Source organism: Hyalella azteca, unplaced genomic scaffold, assembly GCF_000764305.2.
Source record: "Hyalella azteca isolate HAZT.00-mixed unplaced genomic scaffold, Hazt_2.0.2 contig8990, whole genome shotgun sequence".
NCBI classification, from domain to species: domain Eukaryota; kingdom Metazoa; phylum Arthropoda; class Malacostraca; order Amphipoda; family Hyalellidae; genus Hyalella; species Hyalella azteca.
This window is the reverse complement of record NW_025939071.1, coordinates 742-24,072: the sequence shown is the minus strand read 5'-3', so window position 1 is coordinate 24,072 and position 23,331 is coordinate 742. Positions and strand designations below refer to the sequence as shown.

The 23,331-nt window shown below is 39.8% G+C and overlaps 1 protein-coding gene across 3 annotated transcripts in view; it reads right to left on the bottom strand.

Moving 5' to 3' along the window:
• The window catches only part of LOC108673625 (latrophilin Cirl), a 101,588-nt gene extending 90,688 nt beyond the window's left edge, over positions 1 to 10,900 (bottom strand). For all 3 annotated transcript variants that reach the window (XM_018161476.2, XM_047881847.1, XM_018161477.2), the window contains exon 1: positions 9,835 to 10,900. In XM_018161476.2, the coding sequence (XP_018016965.1) occupies positions 9,835 to 10,876 (1,042 nt within the window). In that variant the 5' untranslated portion in view covers positions 10,877 to 10,900. The remainder of the gene's footprint in view (positions 1 to 9,834) is intronic.
• Positions 10,901 to 23,331: the final 12,431 nt, after the last annotated feature.

Genomic DNA, 23,331 nt, shown 5'->3' with positions numbered 1-23,331 from the left:
TAATCATGATGACTACATTCAAGTAGCTACGATGAGCAGCTCCATTTGATGCAAAACTTGGTCCATTGATTAATATAAATTATTATTATGCCTCCGCCAAAGACTTAATAGTCATAATGAAAGCAAGCTGGACGTCGTGGCATCTCTCGGACAAAACAGAAACACAGAAGGTCGGCCATCGGCCATTCACGAGACTCTGACAAACCTCAATTGATGGCTTCCAAAAATTACAGCAGATTCGTGATTAAATGGTGTCAAATAAATCATTTAGTTTTCTGGCTAATTGATATTGTAAATAAATCATTGTAAATCATCTGCGGAACATGAAAGGCTCAAAACATGGATTTTGTTCAAACGCCAAGTTCGAAGCGATTTTTGAGATCATTTCAATGAGGCAATCCCCATCCGGCAAGACAATCTCAACCAGCCACATCGATCGAGGCAGGATAGGTACTGCGCGCTCCTATTCCCTGGCATACTCGTACTTCTGAGGAACGAGTGGGTACAGCAGTGCAGACACCCTATCGCTACAACCCAATCGTACGTCTGCTTCGTACGTTTACCTACTTGACACACGTGCGCAATCAGCAAGAATCCGTACACATTAAATAAGAACGCATAATTCAGCGCACATCTGTAACACTGAGAGTGAACGTATAACCCTAAAGTTACGTAACATTAACGAACGGTCATGTACTAGTGAAACGATTGACGCCTATAACAATACATGCAAAAAGACACCAGGGAAATGTATTTGGCACTGGCCAGGTACATCCTTCCTACAGAATTAACATCCTTAACAGAATTAACATCCCCTAACAAAATAACATCCTTCGAACAGAATTAACTCATGCTTTTTGGAGTTCATGACGAGACAGTTAACTGTAGGAACCTCGTACAAGGGTCGCTTGGATTTATGAATAAATCAAGAAAATTATCGTCGCATTCCGAGTCAAACAAAGAAGAACAGGTCGCACACCATCACAGATGAAAAAAATAAGCGTCGTATTCCGTAGATTACCATAAAATAACAGGTCATATTGTGTCTTTTAGGAAAAAAGAACAAGTCGCCTCTGTCTTTTATGAGAGAAGTATGGGTCGCAGCCCTTCTCTCGCATGAGAAGAACAGGTCGCATTCCGCCTCTTGCCAGACAAGAAGAAGTCGCATTTATTCTCCTGCAAAAGAATGAAATGTGGGATTCTGCCTGTTCAGATAGAAGAACAAGCTGCATTCTGTCTCGTACGAGAGAAGAACAGGTCGCATTGTCTTATGGCGAAGAAGAACACACTCTGTCTGCTGCAGGAAGAGAATAGGTCACACTCGGTTTGCTGCAAGTGAAGAACAGGTCACCCTCCTGCGGCAATTGAAGAACAGGCCACACTCCGTTCGCTGCAAGTGAAGAACATGTAACCCTCCTGCGGCAAGTGAAGAACAGGTAACCCTCCTGCGGCAAGTGAAGAACAGGTAACAATCCGTTTGCTGCAAGTAAAGAACAGGTAACACTCCTCTACTGCAAGTGAAGAACAGGTAACAATCCGTTTGCTGCAAGTGAAGAACAGGTAACACTCCTCTACTGCAAGTGAAGAACAGGTCACACTCGGTCCCCACACGCAGAGTTCATCAAGGTAATGCAAACCTGTTCCTAGGGTGAACTAATCAAGCACACCAGCCGAAGCGCGGCGACCCGGCGCATAAGAACCTTAATCGATTTCAAACGATGCCCTTTCGGCAATCAACCACGCTGAGATATGTGGGCTCGACGAAACATTTAAAATACTTTCCCATCTGCGAATTCACTCGGTATCGCTTGATTTACGGAGTAAGAGAAAATCATTGGGCGATCATTCTGAATAATCAACGGAATCTGTTTATTATTTGTACGTGTGTGCGTACCTCAATAATAGTACGCCATGTTTGTTGCTCATCGAGTTTTTTAAAAGTCAAATAATAATTTAAAAGTAAAAAAAATTCTAAGTTCGCTAGCATATTTACATGCATGACAGCAACTCAAAAAAGGAAGAATTATCTAGCTGTAGCGATCTGAGACGAGAAGACGAGGAAGATAATCGAGGAAGATAATTTGCCATTGTATTCGTTCGAGATTTAGAAACCAATTAGATACAAAAAACGAGCAGCGTTCATCTCAAAATCGCTCGTCCAAAAAGAGCTAATTACCCAACCTCACACGTAGAGCAGCAGCCAACCAAAGCGATAGCTAGTGAGTCAAGTAAAAAACTAACCAGGCCATAAAATGAGAGGGACATGAAAAAACCGTGCCTTGAATCGCTCAGCGATTGCGTCTTCATGAAAAGAGATGCGTACTAGAATGGAAGACGGCGGAGTCGCCCTTAATTGTTTACAACTATACGTATCACATGAGCGGCATGTGCCTATGAAAATCGGAATTCGAAGACGTTGGAAGGTTTTCCAACATATCAAGAAGCCCTAACAATAGAGTACTAACATTGACTGCATTAACACATGGCTCGGAGGCGATACAAAAACTTACTGCGTAATATCGAAACAGAATATTACAAGAAAATAGATCATGTTTAGCGGCGTCTTTTCCTTGACAATATTTTGTAGTAATAGGAATCTGAAAATAGTTGCAGTGCTTGATTTATATTATGGAAAATGTCCAGCTTTAGATTGTGAAGGATAACATAAACTTGTGTGTGATCAGTGTTTTTTTTTCAATAAAACGGTAATAAACACACACGCCTCACTAGCTGCGTTGATAAATCATGCATAATGCACCATTTTAAATGAAATGCTGTCGGTGAGAACTGACAAGATCTTATTTCTCAAAATACAAACATTAAAAAAGAAGTAAAAACATCGTTGCAACATTTGAAAATTTATCAGATCACAAAATTTGGTTCAGATTGCGAAACTTCCACCCAAAAAAATGATATCTCGACCATAATTTCTACATAATAAACTGTAACCATCAGAATGTCTTACAAAATGCATATGTAGTGATTCAGAGGCCTGGAAATAAAAATAAAAATAAAAACGCGTCGCTGACAATTTCGACATATGAAGTCCACATTCTCCGCACGGCCGCAAAAGCCTCCCTCGAAAATAATTTTCCGCTTCAATCCTTGCGCAAAGACTTAAATACATAAGCAGATTTTCCGGGCGGATGGCAGCACAAGGGCAAAACCACCAGCCTTAAAATACGCAAAACGCTTCCTCAATCCCCTTGCTAAATTGAAATGCAGGATTTCTCGTCTCAATGGAAGATCCATTGATATGAAGTGACATCACATTACAGAAGAACAAGGGTCGTCCGTCACCGAAGATGATCGATAGCCGGAGATACGACGACTTTGATGGATGAGGTGAACCCATCGGAGTGTATGCACGGGAGCCTCATGCAATATACCTATCGGAAACAAATCATGCAGTGTGAGGTATATATTAATCAGAAATAAAATCTTTGTATCATGCATATGTTTCAGCCCTCAATACAATACATTTCAGGCTTAACTCGTACACAATTTCGGAGAATAAAGCAGATTGTCATGATGAGGATGGAATGAGGAATGAGACAGCATTAAGTGCAGTAATTTTACGCCGAATAGAGCAAAACAATTTTTAGGACTCGGATTAAATTCTGGCTGTTCAGCTACCTTGATCCCGGAAGCGATGAATGAACGACTCGACGATGCGCAGGTGTGGAGAGCAAGTCAAGTTCCCTTGCTTAGCACGGTCCAAAGCACACAATATACAAGCAGATTCATGAATGAAATAAAAACTATTGATTAAAGATGACCATCGTCACTCTAAAAATATCTAGATCGGATAGTCACACAATTTCATGGTTATTAACTGGCAACAGAGGCCGGTCTTATGACATAAGACTACTGCCCATTAAGCTACTGAAAACAAATACGAAAAATTCACCTCATCGATTGATTGCTGACGTAAGCGCTCTTTTTAGGCTACAAAAGGACACTGGTGTATTCTAGTTCAAACTGCAAAACGGATAAAAGCGAAGCGGTTAGGAGCGAGACGTAGCAAAGACGCAAGGCGGGTAGGAGCGAGACGTAGCAAAGACGCAAGGCGGTTAGGAGTGGCACGTAGCAAAGACGCAAGGCGGTTAGGAGCGACACGAAGCAAAGAAGCACGGCGGTAGGAGCGACATGTAGCAAAGACGCAAGGCGTGTAGGCTCACGTAGCAAAGCAAAGACGCAAGGCGGTTAGAAGAGAGACATTGCAAAGACGCAAGGCTGGTAATAGCGACATGTAGCAAAGACGCAAGAAGATAGGCTCACGTAGCAAAGACGCAAGGTTAGAAGCGGAGACTGGTGAAGGCGTGCGCCACACACACCCGGGCAGGTGGGGCGTTCAGAGCCCGTTTTGCAGGCTTGTGGAGATCATCATCCCGAGATTTGACACGGTGGATCAGGCGCGCATTACGAGCAGCGTTCTCCGGAGTGCACACGGCAGAGCTGCGGGCACCTTCGCTGCGCAACCTCGCCGGCATCAACAGGACACAGGCGACCGACAGCATAAATGATTTTGCGAAGCATTTAACTCATAATAAGCTGACATATTAAAACGTTCTCCTGGTATATCAGGGGATTTAATGAACTAGAAATGAGTTGAGAAATGACGCTTTCAACAGCCAGACTACTGTTCACGTTTGAATATTCAGGCGCGAAAATGATTCGTGGAGAGAAAATTTGTGTGAAAATATATTTTAGGACCTGAACGAGCATAAAAATTTTTTTTTTACATATAATCAGGTTATTCAGAGAACTGTTCCCAGTGAATGTGAATAAAAGAGGAAATTCACTTTTGTTTTGACATAATCAAAGAAAGGCAAAGCGAATTTAGAGAAAAATAAGAATTGATTTACGCGAAAATCGCCAAAAATATGCACACTGTTTAATTGCAAGACATTATGCACAGCTTTGAGCTACACTCGCAGAATAAAATAACTAATTGCGGATTACAAGACGGAATGAACTTGAATGAAAATCACAACTGAAATGACGAAATAATTTGAGATGTCGATACTTTGCTCAAAAGATTCGCTCAAAAATAAATAAGTGACCCAAATGTCGAGACCTCGAAATATAAGCCTGGGGCCTCCCACCTCACAAAGCAGTAACAGTTACAGTGAACGAGCTTGACGAAGAAGCCTGTGGGTCGTAGATGAATTCAATGTTCATCCAAGCGAACATTCATGGTGAAGGACTCTAGAAACTTTTTTTTTTGTGTTTGTTACTTTTTGGCAGACTTGTTTGCACACATTACGTCGTGATTAACGCAGTTCTCGTAAAAATTTTTGAAACACAATCCTAGGTCTAGGTTCGGGAATAACAAGAAGAAGTACCGACTTAGCTAACAAACTAAATCTTAGAAGAACAACTGAAATCTAGTCATGTTCGTTCGATTCCGACGAGCCGCGGGTGTGAAGAATTTTTTTTGCAAGGAAACGTTTACGGAAATGAAAATTATGATACGTGCGTCCTACATGTAATTTAAAAAAAAATTATCATTAGATTTATTCTTTGTTTATATCTGCGAGCCTAGCATAATTATAGGTAGTACTAGATTATCTAACTGCCGGCGACCGCAACAATTATTTGCATCAATTACGTTAACTTGCCTTTTTTCGCAAACGTAAATTACAAATTTATACTTCATTTAATGATGTGAAGACACGACATCCAGGAGAAGGAGAAAATGAATCATTAAAATGAAAAGAACACTTCATCAGAAAACGTTCGTGGCAAAAGAAAAAAATTTACATACGGGTGAAATTTAAATTACTAAATCGTTCTGAAAAAATCTAGACTGCCAACACTCTATACTGAATACACTAACGAATGCAGTGCACGGGGATTATTACCTTGACACGTGCAAATAAGGAAAATTAAACGAGTCAATAGGAAGAAAAATATGAAAGAGCATCAATTTTAAAGAAAAACTGGAGCATACCACTGCTCATTCCAGTTTAATGGGCAAAGATACGGCGATTCCTGCTCCTTCATTCTTGGATAACTACGAGTTCTTTGAACCATTAGAGGTTTTAAGTAGATGTTCTTTTCATGGGAGCAAGAGCACTCGGTGGAAGTCAGCAGTTTGGTGTCATAAACTCTTCACTAACGCTTAATAATTGCAGGTCTTTTAGAAGATGTTTAACCCGAACTCCGCTTCTGCCTGTAACTGCATGGCCAGAGTCAGAGAGGCCTCAACAACACGAGCGTCGTCTCATCCCAAAAATACGAATGCAGCTTCAGCAACGGGAATTGTGTAGTGTAGCAAGCTGAGCATGCATATGCAGCTGTGAGGTCAACCAGTCCACTAACAATCTTATCAATTAAATGTGCAAAGTGTAATCTATAGTCAGTTGAGATTAACTCAACGTTTCAACCTGAATTGTTGCATACAATTTTCTAGAGGGTAAAACTATTAACAGAAGACTCGTGGCCGTGATAATGAACAGAGATGGTTGCTAAATGAGTTTATACTCAACGCAGGAGGATACTTTTTTGAAAAATTCAACAGGTGCTCAATTGCAAAAAGGATAATGCACAAGTTTTGTGCATAACTGATTGCATCAACAGAGACAGGTATTATAACGGGCTCGCTACATAAAAGATGATAGTAGAAAGCCATGAGCAGCGGATGTGCTAATGAAGATAGGCTCTGCAAAGAGGCATCCGCAAGAGGCCGTATGTTTTATTCATCGCAGGGTCCATAGAAGCGCTCTGTAAAACACTGTACTTCATTTAACTCTCTGGTTAATTCGTTTTGAAGAGGAAGGATCACTTGACGCATGGAACAAGTAAAAGGAGAAGAGACGAAGGCGAGCTGAAAAATATGCGATTTTTGCCTGTGGACTTAAGAAGAAATTCGACTCTAGGAGCATCATGGCAAGTACAATACTGAGGGCTTCGAGTAAATTTGGTACAACCCAAAAAATTGGTGCATCTGAAAATACATAAATATTACAGTTAATTCAACAAACGTTTAACCGTCTCATTGATAGCGATCTATACACATGAATGTAATCAACACAGTACCTGCAAATACAATTAGAAATTTAATATTAAAAAAAACAATGACTTGGCTCCAAGTAATCACGAAGCATCACACAGCGTGAATGAAGAGGTGTTGCAATGGGGTAAAAAGAACAGGTCGCCTCCCACCAAGTAATGGCGTTGTTCTCGGTCGTTACCAGCAACTTAAGAGCAAATTAAGCACTTGCAGACGGATGCTTAATGGCAGATCCAAATTTAATGTGTCTCTCATTTACGTCGCGAAGAAGTTGTGACGATATCGCACGGCCAAGGTGCTGCCCCAAGTTTATTGTGGCTCCTTATCAGCGGATGTTTGTTCGGACAGTAATTAAACGCTATACTACACACAAAAGTGGGCCCAGCTATCGTCTTTACACAAGATAACCGAAGACGCTAGGCCGCGCCCGCAAGCCAATTTATCGACTGAAAGAGAAAGAACGTCGTTTAGAAGAAATGTTTGGTGAAGTCTCGCTCCGATTTATTCTAAAAAGCCTAAAATTAGTACGGCGACAAACGGGAATGATCGTCATCTTCCGATTTTCATGAGCAATATTACTGGCACTTACACTGAACTATGGTTGCAAAAAATGTTGCGTAGGAATAATTTTATACTTCATAAAAAATAGTTGTTGACAATTGATCAATAATTTCTGATTATTAAGAGTAGCTCGCTGTCAAACGAATAATTTACTGCGTTTGCAGCATATATAAAGTGACGGTGAGAACCTAATGAAACGATTAAAACAACGTACACATACCAAATGCATTATCGCACATTGAGGAGCGGAGAGACAGCGATATATAGCTATCGTCTTATAGATAAGCATCATGTAACAAATCGACAAATAATTCATCAATATCTCACGAACGATCATCCACCTGCAAGAAGTTGCTTTTCAAAACTAGTTAGTGCGGCCTTTACGGGACTCGTCGCCGCACGAATGATCGCAGGGTGCCAGCGATACAGAATGCCACAAAAAATATTCTAAAACTATGTGAAATTAGGCACAGCGCTATTGATATAGTTAAAAAATAAGCGGCATTTATGGACCTGAATATCATTGTTTTGAACAATCATGCTATCAGTAATACATTCAAATTTGTGTAGGTTTGATTGCAAACCAGAAATTGCAGCACAATTTGAACTGTAAATGATTCAAAATGAGGGCAGAACTAGTAGATTGAGTAATAAATGAAAACCATGGCTTACTTTACTTTGTTTGCGCAGTAATACAACTCGTTGTGACTCTACTGCCAAGTTACCGTACCTTTTTTGACGAACTTCGTCAACACGGCCACTTTTGCTCGATTGAGTTTAGTGAATAAAACTTGTAACGCAACAACACGGAAAAAGCTCTTAATACCGTCCCCATTTAGGGCAGCTGCGACTGCAAAAATATGACCTGCATTAAGAAGGTGAGTCAAAGACGAAAACGACCTCCGCAACAAGCAATAAAATGTTTACAGTGAATATTTGCAGCTTCGTTATCCGTAGCCATAGCAGCGCAACGACATCAATTTAGACCTCGACACTCCGAGTGCATCTCCGGCTTCGGTCTAATGGCATTCAAAGAAGATCGTGGAAAAGTACTTACGCTCGAGGACTAGCGCTGCGAGACAGAGCGCACTCTGTGCATTGATATAACGCACATCAAATTTATGAAGTTTTTAGCATTGAGATTCAGATAAATGTTTAGAGGCAATAGACGAAAATTTATTCAACAAAAGAACTTTTGGCCAGAAAAGTTTTGACTGTCAAAATTCTAAGCCATTTGTATTTTGTTTGCTGATAAAAAAAATATGGTAACGAAATATGATTTAGAATCGATTTCAATCACTACCAGTAGAATGACATGTGCAAACATTACTGCATCGATAACAATGGAAATTTCGGCAAATAAAAGGTCTCCTCGTGTATTCTTAATATTGAGAAGTCCGCCAACTATTTTCTCTCATCTCTGACCAAGTCACGTTTGAACAGCCATCAATGTAGGAGTTTCACGCATGGAATCATATCTACCTATCTATGTACTGCAAATATGAGAGAGTATGTATCGTTCTCGAGATAGCAAGTAGATTAAGGACGGTGTCCAAAACTTTAAATTACGCTCTGCTCATGTCAACTGCTAAACGCAGGTTCTAAGAAAAGTGGCCCATTCCACGAGCAAGAGCATGCAGACAGCCAGACACAAATAGAATACAAGTAAATTCATCAAGATTCCTGGAGGATATCTTTATTGATTCTAAGTTCGAAAATTTCGTTCTATTTAGTAGCAGTTAGCACCGCTTCAATAATTTGAAAAAATCTTAGACATCATCATCAAAACAATCAAAATCCATCTATGTTAGAAAACTATAAAGAAAAATTTCTTGTAGATTAATAGTAAAGATAAAATATTTATACTTATTTATTATTATTATTATTTATTTTTCCTCGATATTTCATTTATTATTATTTCATTAAATGTTTGCTTGCTATTAAACTTTTGTGTAACGTGCCCTCGAAGTTCGTTTAAACCAGACGCCACGATAACTGCTTCGTAGAATAACAATAAAAATATAATATATAATAATAATAAAATATAATAATATAATATAATATATAATATAATATAATACCCACCATAAACAAATTGACAAATCGCTTGTTTTCAAAATAGTATAAAAGTTCAAGACAAGCGAAGTCTGTTGCACTAAAAAGAACATCACATATAATATTTGACAACGATTGAGGAATTGCCAGGTGACGATGGACCCTCGCAATACAAACATTTGAATTCGTAATGAACGTACCTGCGAGAACGGCTGATGAGGTCACCAGAAGCATCAAGATGATCCATAAACTGTGCAGCGTCGAAGGCCCCCAACCACATCGCATTTCAGTGAGCTTTCTCTGGTATTTCACAGGACGCTGGGTTCTATTTGGAACACTTTTTGTCACCGAACACAAAGAATTGAAGCTCCATTCAGAATATCGCCTCATAACACACAACCATAATGGTAATTGCAAACCCTGGCTCTTCCTATCACAAGCACTCTGGGAGTAGCTGCACTTAGAAGTTTCGGCAGCTGCACTTCGGAGAAGACACTGCGCAGCTAGGGAACTTTCACTGTGATTGTCACTGGACAACAATTGACACTTGGGTGCTCGCCGATGAGCAGCATGACTGGTGCTCACCGATGAGCAGCAAGATTGTGAACAAGATTCATGCATTACATAAACTGGCTCACAAAAACCAGATTGAGTTTGGCCTATCTTGTGAAGGCAGGAAAGTTCATCTCTGTCGGTTACAGGTGAATCGCAGTCTCTGGAGCACCCGGAGTTGTAACAAGAGAATCCCTTATCGCAATGCGCGGCTGACGACCCCGCAAAACTAAGCGTTTCATCAGCGACACGGACAGATGCTCTATCACAAGCAGCTACCTCGTCCAGCAGCAAGGAAATCTGTTGGGCAGATGTGAAGGTGTTGTCGGTGTTTGTTAACGTATGAGCCCCACATGCTGATGCCAATACATCTGGCGGTGCCATTGATGCTTCCAACGAAGAGGCTCTCGTAACAGATGCATTCATCTGAGATGAACCACGTGTTTCTGTGACGTACGTGCCGGACTGGTCCACGAACCTCGCGTCATGCTGGGAGTAACTAAAAGGCTCCTTTCGGCACCACCTTTTAATCGAGTGCCTTACTATAGAGCGACAAGGTTGCTGGTAACAGTTATGTCGAGCTGATATTTGAGGAGCTGGAAGCAAAGCTGCTTCTGAAGGAACGTCTTCTTGCTGCGCTTCTGGCTGAAGAGTTGGTGAGGTTCCAAGCCAGAGCTCTTCGTGAGACATGATGCTACGCCGTCCCACGCATCAGCATCCTGTAAAAAAGAAAATTTCCATCAGAAATGCATAGCTATGATTGCTAGAAATGGCCTGAAAAGTGATTAAACATACGAAACAATACGTAAAAACGAAATGAACGACGTTGGAGCACTTGAATTATCCGATTACGAGTCGATGTTTCAAAAATAAATATAATAAATAATATTGGTTAGCCAAAAGCTTAATTCAGATAAATCAATTTTGAATAAATTGACTTTCCTGACGAAAAAGCAAGCATTCGTGTCTCGTACAAACGAGCAGCTGTCAAGAGGAGCAAAGTACGACAAGGCTCATCGAAAATTCAACGACGGTCACTCGTGTCAATTTCCTTTTCATTTCCTTATTAGGGTGGCAAGCGTGGAATATTTCCCTTGCAATAAATTGAGGTGCAGCAGTGACACAGTTACCACGTTACACGCAGATCATATCACCATAGCAGAAGGGGGGCTCGGAATCGTTCACTAGACGCTGGTCTCTGGTAAGGAGTATACGAGGATAGCGCATAGGAAGTTCGTATAAACAAACTGCATGAAAAATAAAGCGAGGGTTACAAATCGAAGTGCTTGAAGTAACACACCACTTATGTAGTTGGTCTTCGTACCATTAGTAAGAGCACGATAGAAACATTAAAACATGTGAGTAAGAAAAGAAAAAAGAAATCTGAAGAAATATACGTCATCCAGTGTACACATAACGATCAACCTCAATAGTGATATGTTACTCCAATGCATTCATAAGCGGAAACAACAACTTCTTTGCCGCACCGAATCTTCGTTTCAGGAATCGGTCGAACACGTTGGGGAATTCGAAGATTGGCGATGGGAATGCGTAGAGTGAAGCGGCTCAAGGCTCGTTAAGTTCCCCGCGCTTATGATAATCTGTTGAATGGTAAACACGGTACTGACATGGCCAAGCAATTTCAGGACATCTATCAGTATGGTTGAATGCAAAAATTGATTTCCCATAGGATTCAAAGGAGCGCATCGTTTATTGTCGTACGCGCTCGCCAGCCGACTTCAAGGGTCAGGTTTAGCATAAGACAAAAAGGACTTGCGGCACCGTAGTCATATCAGAGATACATGGTAGCACCAAAAATGCGGCAGTTTCCCCGAGACAACGCAAGCAGGCTTCCTTGATCGCACGAGCATACAAATGCTTCTGTGCCCAGCAGCATCTGGTTATGCAAAGCTGGATCTGATGGAATATTCTGTGTACTTACAGACAATGAACAGGCCGCGCCGCGTGTATCATACGCACCTGACACGTGCAGAACGCTACGTTCACCAACAAGTTATGTAGCATGAAAGAAATAAGTTCACTCAGCAATTCTGTAGTCGTAATATTGGTCTTTTTCGCAAATACACTTATGCATACCAATTAAAACGCATCATAGGTGTTAAAAATGTTCATACTTTAAAGACTAAACATTCTTAAAAATTAATTTCAAATTTACAAATGGATGACTTATTACAATAATTTTTGTTAAAAAAAATCATGCCTTCATAGTCTCTCTTACTACGTACGAATGTAGTACTGGAGTGAACACGTGCTTCCGAGCTGAGATTTGCTGAAGGTATTGAAGATATTAACAAGGGAACATCACGTCTTAGGAGTATTCTCGACCACAGCATCAAAGAGAGAATTTTTCGGAAAAATATGGATTAAATTTCAGCACAAGTATTTAACCAAAAATACGAGCCGCTCTGTTGGCTTCAAACTAGGCATGGCTCAGTTTAACGCATTTCCATACCGTACACTACATGCACATGGAAAGGCCGAGTTTTGCGTTTCAGCCAGAAGCTAAATACAAATTTTACTTCTGTGCAGAGCCGCCGTCCTCGACAGAAAACGGTCTCGTGGGGTTCACAGCCAAGTCGGCAGCGACAACAATGTTTATCAAGTGTTCCTTGCCGTATGTATCAGGGAAGCAACTGCAAAAATTCGTTCTAAAACAGTGGTTCATATGGATTGGGTTAGGTACATTGTTGGATAGTGGGACTTGATCGGTATAGCTTTAACTCTTGACGCTGCTGTTGGTGGCTTCTTTTAAAAATTATAAGGTAACGCGGAAGAACAATGCACGGTGCTTCTCTCGCATCCAATAAATTCTGAAAAATACCAAAGCTGCAAGCAATTGCGATCAACGGCAATAAAGCTCGTAGAAAATCGTACTGAAGAAACACGTCAAACACAAAACTGAATAGCAATTTATTTCTTCAGAAGTAAACTGCACAAAGAAGCGAAAGCCAGCACGTTCGATGCAAATGTTTTCACTCGTGCACCAGTATCCCCGGCTAAAGTTTAGCTCATGGAGATGTGAGCTCCATCGAACATCAAGTCGCTCAGCTTTTTTTTCACTGGGAGCAAAGCTGGAGCTGTAAAGCGCCACGAAAATATGACAGCGCTCCATGTTGCCAGCAAGAGCACGGGGAATGCAATCGTGTTAAAAGTTCTTGTGTATCACCTAAGGATTGGCCGCTGATCTGAAAGCGGACGACGCAAAAATACCGTCGACCAGTGGAAGGCGCACACAGAAGCCGAGTATAGGGACTATCGGGCGTTCTATGAGGCATGGTGTGCGAGTGAGGGAAGTGCGAAATTTGATGCGTTTTGAAACGAGCGGCAGGAGTTAAAGCATCGTGCATGTCCTGGTGATGCACTTTCCAAGAAACATACATTGCATTCTACCAATTGGATAATCAGACAATTGAGAAGACAGAGAAGGATATAGGAACTGACCATCGAAATTTAAGTCCTTATCAATGAATTACTTCTTGGACAAGTTCTTATTTACAACGATGTAGTCTCAAGGGGAATATGACTAGTAGCAAAATGAAAAACCCGATCTATTCATGAAAAGAGCTTAAAGAAAGGGAGATGACCAAGACTTAAAGCCAAAAATACAACACAAATGGAAGACCTTCAGCTTTTATGAGTACCCATTTCTGCGACAATTCCATACCACACGAGTGCATTAGTAGGTCAATAGCACGAAATAAGGCCCGAATTCCGGCCAGTCAAACAGAAGTGCCAGTATCCCAATGAATTTGTGGATCCATCACTCAAGTTGGAAGATGAGTAGCCTTTGTGTCAGTCGCGGTTCTGGTACAGCTGGGTCACTGATGACCCACAACCGATCGATCAACGCTGGGTCACCGATCATTGATGGACGTGCGCAGTTTAGGTCACAAACTTGCCAACGGCGGTCATTGGAGGCAATCTTTGAAGAGCATCAGCGGCCGAGCACATATGGCAGGAGCTGGCCAAAGAAGGTCTTGTTTGTCAGGCGCAAAGCGAATAAAAGCCGGCGCCAGGGACGATATGAGGCGGTGGAGAATGAATATCGAGCCGCTCGAAATGATCGAGTGCTTTCTGTTTACTGCCGACTGAAGAGCAAAGGATACCTGGCCTTGTAGGGTTCAGGAATAACTCACAAGGCCATTTTATTACGATAATGTTGCAAAATATGCTCATACCGTCGAATTCGAGAAAAACGCAAATTCAGATGGGGCTCATTTAAATAAACACAATGAAGACAGCAAAACGATCAGCTGATCCTAAAATTATATGGATAGTTAAACTCGCACACTTCGTCAAAATACTATGGTTTCTTTGCTAACACAACTTTTCAAGGGAATTTTCGCACCATGGCAATAATTAAATTCGCCTCTAATGAATGCTGCATAACAACAGCGTAGAAAATTAAACAGTTTAATTTAGTTAATGCTTATCAAAATGGCAAATCCCGTTAGTCAAAATGGTAAAGAAAATTCCCGAGCTTACAATCGTCAATCAATAATGCTTTTTTATGCACCTTACTAAAGTTGAATTTATTGTCAAGCATTTGTTGCTGACAAGTTGATCAAGGAAACAGGCACACATAGTTTGTTTGCAGCGACTTTCTACAAAGAAATTCGCGGAAGCGAATCACCAAGCGAAGAGCATCACCAAAGGAGCCCATCAGGTTTCCATCAGCGGCTAGAGCACATCTCCTTAACCAACGGACGTCGACACAGTAAAGTGCATTTATTATTCTCCGAACAGTTCATTAGGAAGCTCATTTGACTGGATAAAAGCCCGCTAACTGTATCACTCGGCGAAGAATTGCGTTAACCACGAGACTTTCTAGGCCGAACAAAGACTCGCTCGACGAGGAACTAAGGCAAGAATTGTGCCTTTGTCCTTGCTAAATCTTCAGTGTTTTCACAGCAAACAAGAGGTCATGCTAACAATGCTTACAGCAGAGCCGAGTAAATTATTCAAACTGGCTAATGTACTGGAAAACGGTTATCGAATACAACAGCGTAACAATATAAAACGAACGAATTGTCAGTCCATGTTAACGTCAGTGGAAAGACCATATAATGGTGGAAATAAATTTTTCGGTTGCCAGGATATACAGTCAATTCTACCAAATCTGTTTATGAAATACTACCATTATTACAATGGATTCCTGCGCATACTATTTGCACTTTTAATTATAAATGAGCGCATCCTTTACGAACGCTCTTCTTACGTGGTACTGAGATAACACTCTAAATAAAAGGTTAGACTGGAATAAATAAACCTTGGTACTTTAAATAACAGGTGAGTACAACACCTAAATGTTTATAGGGAGTTAGCTAAAATTTACAGAACTTATTCGTATGCTTTAGCTTTCAAAGTCTGAACAGGAAATTCTGAAGAAACCTTGAATTGTGATAATAAAACACATACTATACAATACATGCGAAAGTGTGTTGGAAGATTTCCTGTGCTACAGCACATCGCCTAACGTAAATCAACAGCACCTGTATAAGGACCACCCCAGCAGGTACAGGGAGAGCGAATGTCACGGTGATGAGCAGCAAAGGACATCTTAAGGGATATCCCTAATAGCAGCAGATAATCCCAATGGTATGTGCCACCCTCCTGAGGGCAGAATTATGGAGCTCATCTTCCGCGTCCGGCGCGAAGGAAAGAGAAAGCTTCATCCTGACGAGACTTGCTGTGGGTATACGAGCTTGCACGGCGAGGCTCACATGTATGGGGGTCGCGATGACTACTGTATAGTAGAATGTCTACGGAGACGTATTTTTATGCATGTATATGCATCTGTTTCAATATGAACGGAAATAAACAATCGAGATGAGTATTGAGGCTAGAAAAATATGGCTAATCGACAAATGAGATGAATTTGAATTTAATGTCCGAAAATAGAGCATATATTTCAGCACCTAATTTGGAGCAGTACTTGGCGGTGAAACAGTGAATATTTTAATTTAAAGCCACCGAAGTAATCACAAGAAATTCTCAGCATTAAATTAAAACAAAATGAACCTCATCAACATCAATGTAAAATCAAGCAATCAAACATCAACTTCATTCGAATGCAAATACCGATCGCACTTAACATGTAAAACCAGCAGAAAAAATCCGGGTTTCAATGAAAAAATTTCTGCAGCAATAATTCCGTGGTCCTCAGTAGCCGAAGCCAGCCGGAGATGCAAGTGAATGCGTCAATCACGCATGGCGTCTCATTTCATGGCTTCGACGTGGGGGCAATTATAGATTTATTGACGCATCACAAATTAGCTTTGCGCAGAACTGGAAAGTAACCCGACGCCGGCACTGCAATCAGGGTTCTCATTGCGGACCTCAAATGAACATCAGTATGCAGTTGAATTCAAATTTGAAAATTTATGCAACAAATTCGTTGTAACAAACCTTAAAGGCAAACATAAATTTATTGTCCTGTTGTCGATGGGCGGTTGCAATTACTTCTCACTTTAAGTTACACGTGGTCAAAATTTAAAATTTATTGAGGTTTAGCGCTCGGATAAGAAGTTAAGCGAAATAAAAAGCCAAAAAAATTTGCACCTAAATGATGGAAGAAGAATAACAAATTTATCGAAAGGGTGTTTGAAGTGAATCGCATGACTAACAAATCGAAAAATTATCTTATAATATTAAATTGTAAACGCCAACGAAAAGTGAAGTGCACAATAACTTGTAATCAATTTGAATACAACTGTCGCATTGTTGTGCAGGTTTTAAGTCGATATGTTTGATACAGATCATGTCTACATGGAGAAATTGCAATACTGTAATGAAAGTATTCCAAATAATTGGAACTGCAAACATTCCACAGCTGTAACACGTACAAATAAAGTTGGGTAGCCACCAACACACGTGAGGATACGGCGCGTCTCAATTTCGCGCGGTCGGCCGGTCAATATATCGAAGGCAGCACATATGCTGAGCCTCGCATGTGAAGTTCATCACGCAAATGAGGTCTAACGTCTTCATGTTGAGTTCCGCAATACCGTGAATGGTGGAGGTGGTTTTGGTGTGTTCGTGCTGCCGTGGCGGGGGTGTGAATAAGACATGCAAGCGTGGCTCGGTAATGAGTGATGTAGAGGCAACTTGAGGTGGAGAAACCATCAAGTTTAATAAAAGAAATTGTGTGCACTTAGTGCAAGCATGTCTGCCTTAAATAAAATCCAAGGAGTGCATTTACACAAGAGCCAAGACAATAAATTTTCATGTTTGAAGGGCAAACCAATAATAAAAATAGAAATATGTCATGCCGAAATCGCGGAATTGCCGATTCTATGGAATCGGCAGCCAGTTTGCCAAATTTTTAGAATTAGTATTTCGTTGCCGATTCAGAAAATCGGACGTTAGAGTTAGAACATAAATCGACTGGTAGAGTTAGAAAAGGTTAGGTCAAGTTCGGTCAAGTTCCTTTATATTTAAATATTAAAAAAATTGGCTGACTGACTTAACCCTAACCCCAGATACCTAGAGTATAGAAATGCTAATTCTACAGATTCGGAAAACTGGCTGCCGATTCCATAGAATCGGCAGTTCCGCGATTTTGGCACGGCATATATATTCCTGAGAGACAAAATGCCAGAAACTATATTTGAAACTGCTAATACTAGCCTCCAGATCCACTTAAAGAACCGAAAAACAAACACTGACATTTCGATGAGAGGGACGACGAACACATGCTTTATTATTTACAAGAATAAACGATAACCTCCTCATGATATGCCAAGTACACGCTCAGGCAATCTCCGACCCACGGACAAAGAAGCGAGTTTAAGCAATTTTCTCTGAGCACAAAGACATTAAACCTCAGTATGAAATGAGAAACGATTTTCATCGGAAGAACAAAACGGCGCTCCCAACGCGTCACTTGTAAAATCTTATTTCGTGGTTATTAATGATTAATTATATTGTTATAAAATTTCAGAAAAAAGTTGAGGACCAGCAATAAATCAGAGAAAATTAGATCAGTACTCACTGCAGTGAGTGACGGAGAACGGATTTTCTCGTCCGTCCGTGAAGTCACGGACGGACGGACCGACATGACGAGCACTATAGCGCATTTTTTCCATAAAAGAGAAACTGCGCTAAAAAGGCTTCGAACCAGTTAAAATCCAAACGTTTCTATTATTATCGGCACATAATATTATAATAGCTCTTATATAATTCATTCTAGGAATACAAGGTAAATCTTCATTAAGATGTCCTAGACATAATGTCGCCAATAGTTTCATCTTAATCGGATTTAAATTACACTATTAAAAATTTTTACTTTAACTAGCTAAGCATATAAACTTGTTTACATTAATATTTTTTACACTTCATTCTGACTAGGTTTAGTCATTTTTGTCACAATCTTAGAAGCCGAGCGCAAGACATACATTATGCAGAAAAAAATTAGCAAGGATTATCGAGGTCAAATAAAAATGACAATATCTTTTTCAACACAAGACTAATAACGCAGGACTTTGAATAACATTACCTCGTCATCACATCGTTTGCCAACATAGGAGGTAATTTTTCAACTGCCGCCAAATTTTTCCTAATGAATTTAGGCATTTTAAAAGAATCCACACGAGAAGTGAAACATAAAAAGCCAGTGTCAGAAGTCTAGGAAACATTTTTTCGAGGCGGACTCAGCAGGCGTAGGCAAATAGACCGAGGAGCGCCGAGTCAGCAGTTTCGTTCTTTATGACCAGTGAACGAGAGGCCGCCTCAGCAGCAGCGGCGAGGACATAACACGCGTGTCAGAGGTCGGCAGTTGTGCTAACGAAGTGCTTGCCTTATTATGAATGATTTGCAACACATCTCGCCTTAAAACGGCGCAATTTATAGTCTAGAACCTAGACCGTTAAAAGTGCAAGAAAACTTGAAAATAACGTTTTTGCTATGTAGTTATAGATGTTATCTTATATTTATTTGTCAAAGGTTGTGAGTTTGTGTGCGTGTTTGAAGCCAGGGGCCATAAATATAAGGAAAAAAAGGCTCCAGGTAAAGCAATAGTAAAGCATTGCAAAACTGAGAGAAAAGGATTGCACCAAATATTTTAATTCGATTTTTAAAATGTGAAATGAATTTAATTTAGAAACAATATTTACACATTTCTAACGCGAGGCAAATGAAATTTCTATGAAATATTTGAAATGAGAAACCTTAGTTGAGCTGGTCTTTCTTTAATCTAGATAATTTAGTCCTGTTCTTATCAGGTTTCGGAATCTGGGACTCAAAATTGCAGGAATCGTCGATCTAAAGCAACGCCGGGCTTACTCGCTATGGTAGTAGAAACTCGGGCTCCAAAGGACGGAAAGTTGTCAACAATTAGCATTGTACATCAACAACCGGATCAAGAGTCAATTAGCAACGACCTTGGTTCGTTATTTTCAAGCAGGAATAGGAAAAAGATTGTTTTGCAACCTTGCAAATGCTGGCGCTGGCATATTGGCGAACCAAGCATTATTGTGCTTCCCGATGCCGTTGAGAAATCGAAGGTGATGCCGTGCCAGAAAAATATCTTATTTCTTCATTTTTTACTGAAAGCTAAAACAAATAAAAAATGCAAGTTTCTTAAGGTTAATTGAATTGCGTATGAGGTCGACGTTTCAGAGTTATGGGACATTCCTCAATAAATGAGAAGTCAAGCTTTGGAACTCATTATTTTCCGATTGTTTCCTTTGCGCTTCGTAAACTGGAAAAAATACTAGCGATGCTAGTACAGAGAGCTTCATCGACAATGAAATCTATTATGTAAGAAATTTAGCACTTATTCGATAAATTTATATGATTGGTCACTTTAATCGCCCATAAGTAGTGATAAAAGTGCTCGAAATTGTACTTATGAGAAGAATATCGAATTGAAGGTTGCTCACTAGAAACTTAGAGAAGAAATTAACTGGTTTTTGTCAATTAAGCATCATTTGTTCGGGTCGACCATTACAAAGAAATTATTTAATAAACATAACAAATTATTTCTTAGTAGTGTCTTCGTGATCCATCAGTATACAAGGTTGAAATCGACAATAGTTTCAATTACTTTTTAATCCCTTTTGTGAATAAATAAATTAAAAATTATTAATAGGACTCTAACAAATAAAATACTTTTGTGATAGGTATTCACACTGGACTTAAAATTAAAAAAAAACGTGAGATTTCATTTACACTTTAATTTTTTCTCAAGTTGAAGGCGTATCTTGCGCCATTCTGTGCTATGCTCCTCGCGCGCATGTATCAGATTCAGCAGCTGAATAATGTTACTGTCAGAAAAGAATATCACTCAAGAAGCAATCCAAAAGAAAGCATCTCCACCGGACATTCCCAAAATGGCTAAAAAATATCCTGAATCAGAAACGAGCTCAGAATTGAAACAGAAAAATGACGTTGATTTCAATATCAAAGGCGAAGATCTGCGAGAGGATTGCTAGTTTTCAAATGATTGCGGTTACTCTCGGAAAACTTTGGCATTTGCGAGATGAGATGCCAGGAGGGATTGGCTCGACCGAGGTTTGGTTGAGGCGAGTCCCATTGAAGACGATCCATCAGGGCAAAAGCTGCAAATGGGGCTAAGATTTAATGGAGTTAGCAATGGAAAGAAAAAGAAGCTCCATTTGTGTTTTTGCAAAAGGTGAACTAGGATCAAGATAGGTGAAATACAAATGTTGTTTGCCTAACAACTACATATATAAATGCCAGGTTACAATTCTAGAGCAACTAAATAGGTAAATTTTACGCGGAAAATACGAACTACTCAAACGATATTCACAATTTATTTAAAGGGCGCCATTCACTGCTAATCTTTGAAAACGTGGAAAAATATATTTCTGAGGGTAAAATCTATTAATGTCATGACACAATCGATCCAAATTGAGGAAGTGCATTCGTAATATATAATCTTAGTTGAACTTACAAATATAAGACAAAATAGTTAGTGAGTTAGGATGATCCATGACATAGGCTAAGCAGATCGCTAAGTATCATAAGCAACTGTGAGCAATACATCCAAAGAGACTAGTTCAAGCAGCATGGAGACTAGGCAATTATAGCTTATATCTGTGGTTTGCTGTACATTTAGCGTTCAATAAACTTGACCAAAACAACCGTTCAAATAAAAAAAACTTGACCAAAAAAATCAATCTCAATAAATTATTTACAAATATTTAGTACACCATTTACATAGACCATATACAATAACACTTCATAAATAACGTAAGTCTCTCAAACAAAAATTCTTCTGTGAAACTGTAAACAAATTCCATCGCTTAAGAAAAGAACGCTGAAACTTGAAGTGTTTTCCGACTTTCGACGGTAGCTTTTGAGAGCGGCGCTCCAAACAGTGTAGTTTTTTTTTGTTGCCGAGTCCAAAACTACCGCAGTTAACTCGAAGCTCCCATGTTTTCTGACCATGGATTTGGAAAACAATCGGTAAGCAAGAATTGAAGAAATTTCCTGCCGCCATTAATAGGGATTAAAAGAAATGTGCAGAACTGATCTATAAAGATGCTGAGAATATTGCATACGAGGTAAGAATACTTTTATGTGAACGTGTATCACGCCATAAGGGAACTAATTTACTTGAAATGAATTATATTGCATTGAAATGTTAACTTACTTGGGTCGTATTAAATATATTTTCATGAAAAACCACCATACGACGGGATTTGGTGTTGGCCGATGGGGAAAATTGTGTGAAAATAGAAATACAAAATTAATTATTATATATTCTGGATGTACTCAAATATGACAAATTAAACATAAAATAGCAGTGTATTCAAACATTTTGATAAAATCTGGGAAAAATTTTAAACAATGGTAATTTTTTACAATGAATGTAACCGATCAAAATAATGTAAAGACAGGTGGGTTATCTAAGACGATCGATGGGCATGCAAATGAGGCGCACAAGACCAGAATCGCAATCATTCGCGAGCAATCGTTGCTCAGAAACACTAAGAATCTCGCATAAAATCTTCTTGGAAGACGAGTTGCATGGGATTGCCAGTAATTATAGTGACCAAGAAAGTCTGGACGATATTTCTCGTCGGTGGCACATAAAAGCACTCGAGTAAAGCAAATTGAGGCAACGTAAACTGTGAAATGACAACCCTTATATCCGAAGGACATATTATCGCATCTTGAATATCTTCAAATGCGGGTAATCCAACTTCTAATTTGCATGGAAATCGTAACTACGCGATGGATAGAAACATTTCTTCGAAGCTTATGATAACTGCACGAACATTATAGTTCAAGCTAAAAACTGACATTTGGAGCAGACGCATGCGCAAGAATTTCAGAGCCTTAAAATTATATATACAAAAGAAACCAATTATAAAGTCCCAGAGACCAACATTGTTGAATGAACGCACTACCCCTCGAGTTTCTTCTCTTATAATTCATTTAGCATCTACTCATCTCCATCAAGGGCTGTTTAACCTAATTAGAGCCTCTGAGCCTTTGTACACCGCACTTGGATATCATTTAAGCACGCTTGAGACTTCCAGCTAATCAGAAATGCAGAGCAACTATAAAGGTTCACATCGAATGTCATGCATTTCACCGTTCAGGATGCAAGCCATTTTATTTAAAATTTGCATTTACATCGTTTGAATTGAAATTAACATAACGTCGTTCAAGATGAAATAAATTATCAAGGAGAGAGGGTAAAACGAGTACAGGATATAAGCATTTCCAGTGCAACATCAAGCATAAAATTAGTTGGTGTAGCGGCGATGTGTTTCGGCCGCCCGTCACTCGCACTCGGCCATCCCTCACGTCGCTCCCAGAATTTTGATGGCTGCTCCCAAATGAAGACAAAAGATTCCAATTTTCCGGGGAAATGGACGAGCAAAACGAAACAAACTTTCTAGCTCCAGTGCATTGTTTCCATGGACTATAAGCCCATGAGCGGCTTCACCGACTCAAAAAGAAATTCGCTAGGGATAAGTAGGCGGTCACTGCATGGCCTAATCTTCGACGGCGACATTACTACACCATAGTACAACACTGTATGTTCTCAGGACTCAATATGAAAAACTCATTGTTATATCACTCATAGGCAAAAGCAGATGAAGTACAGGAAATTCCTCTTTTTTTCACCACTGAGCCAGCTTAGAGGT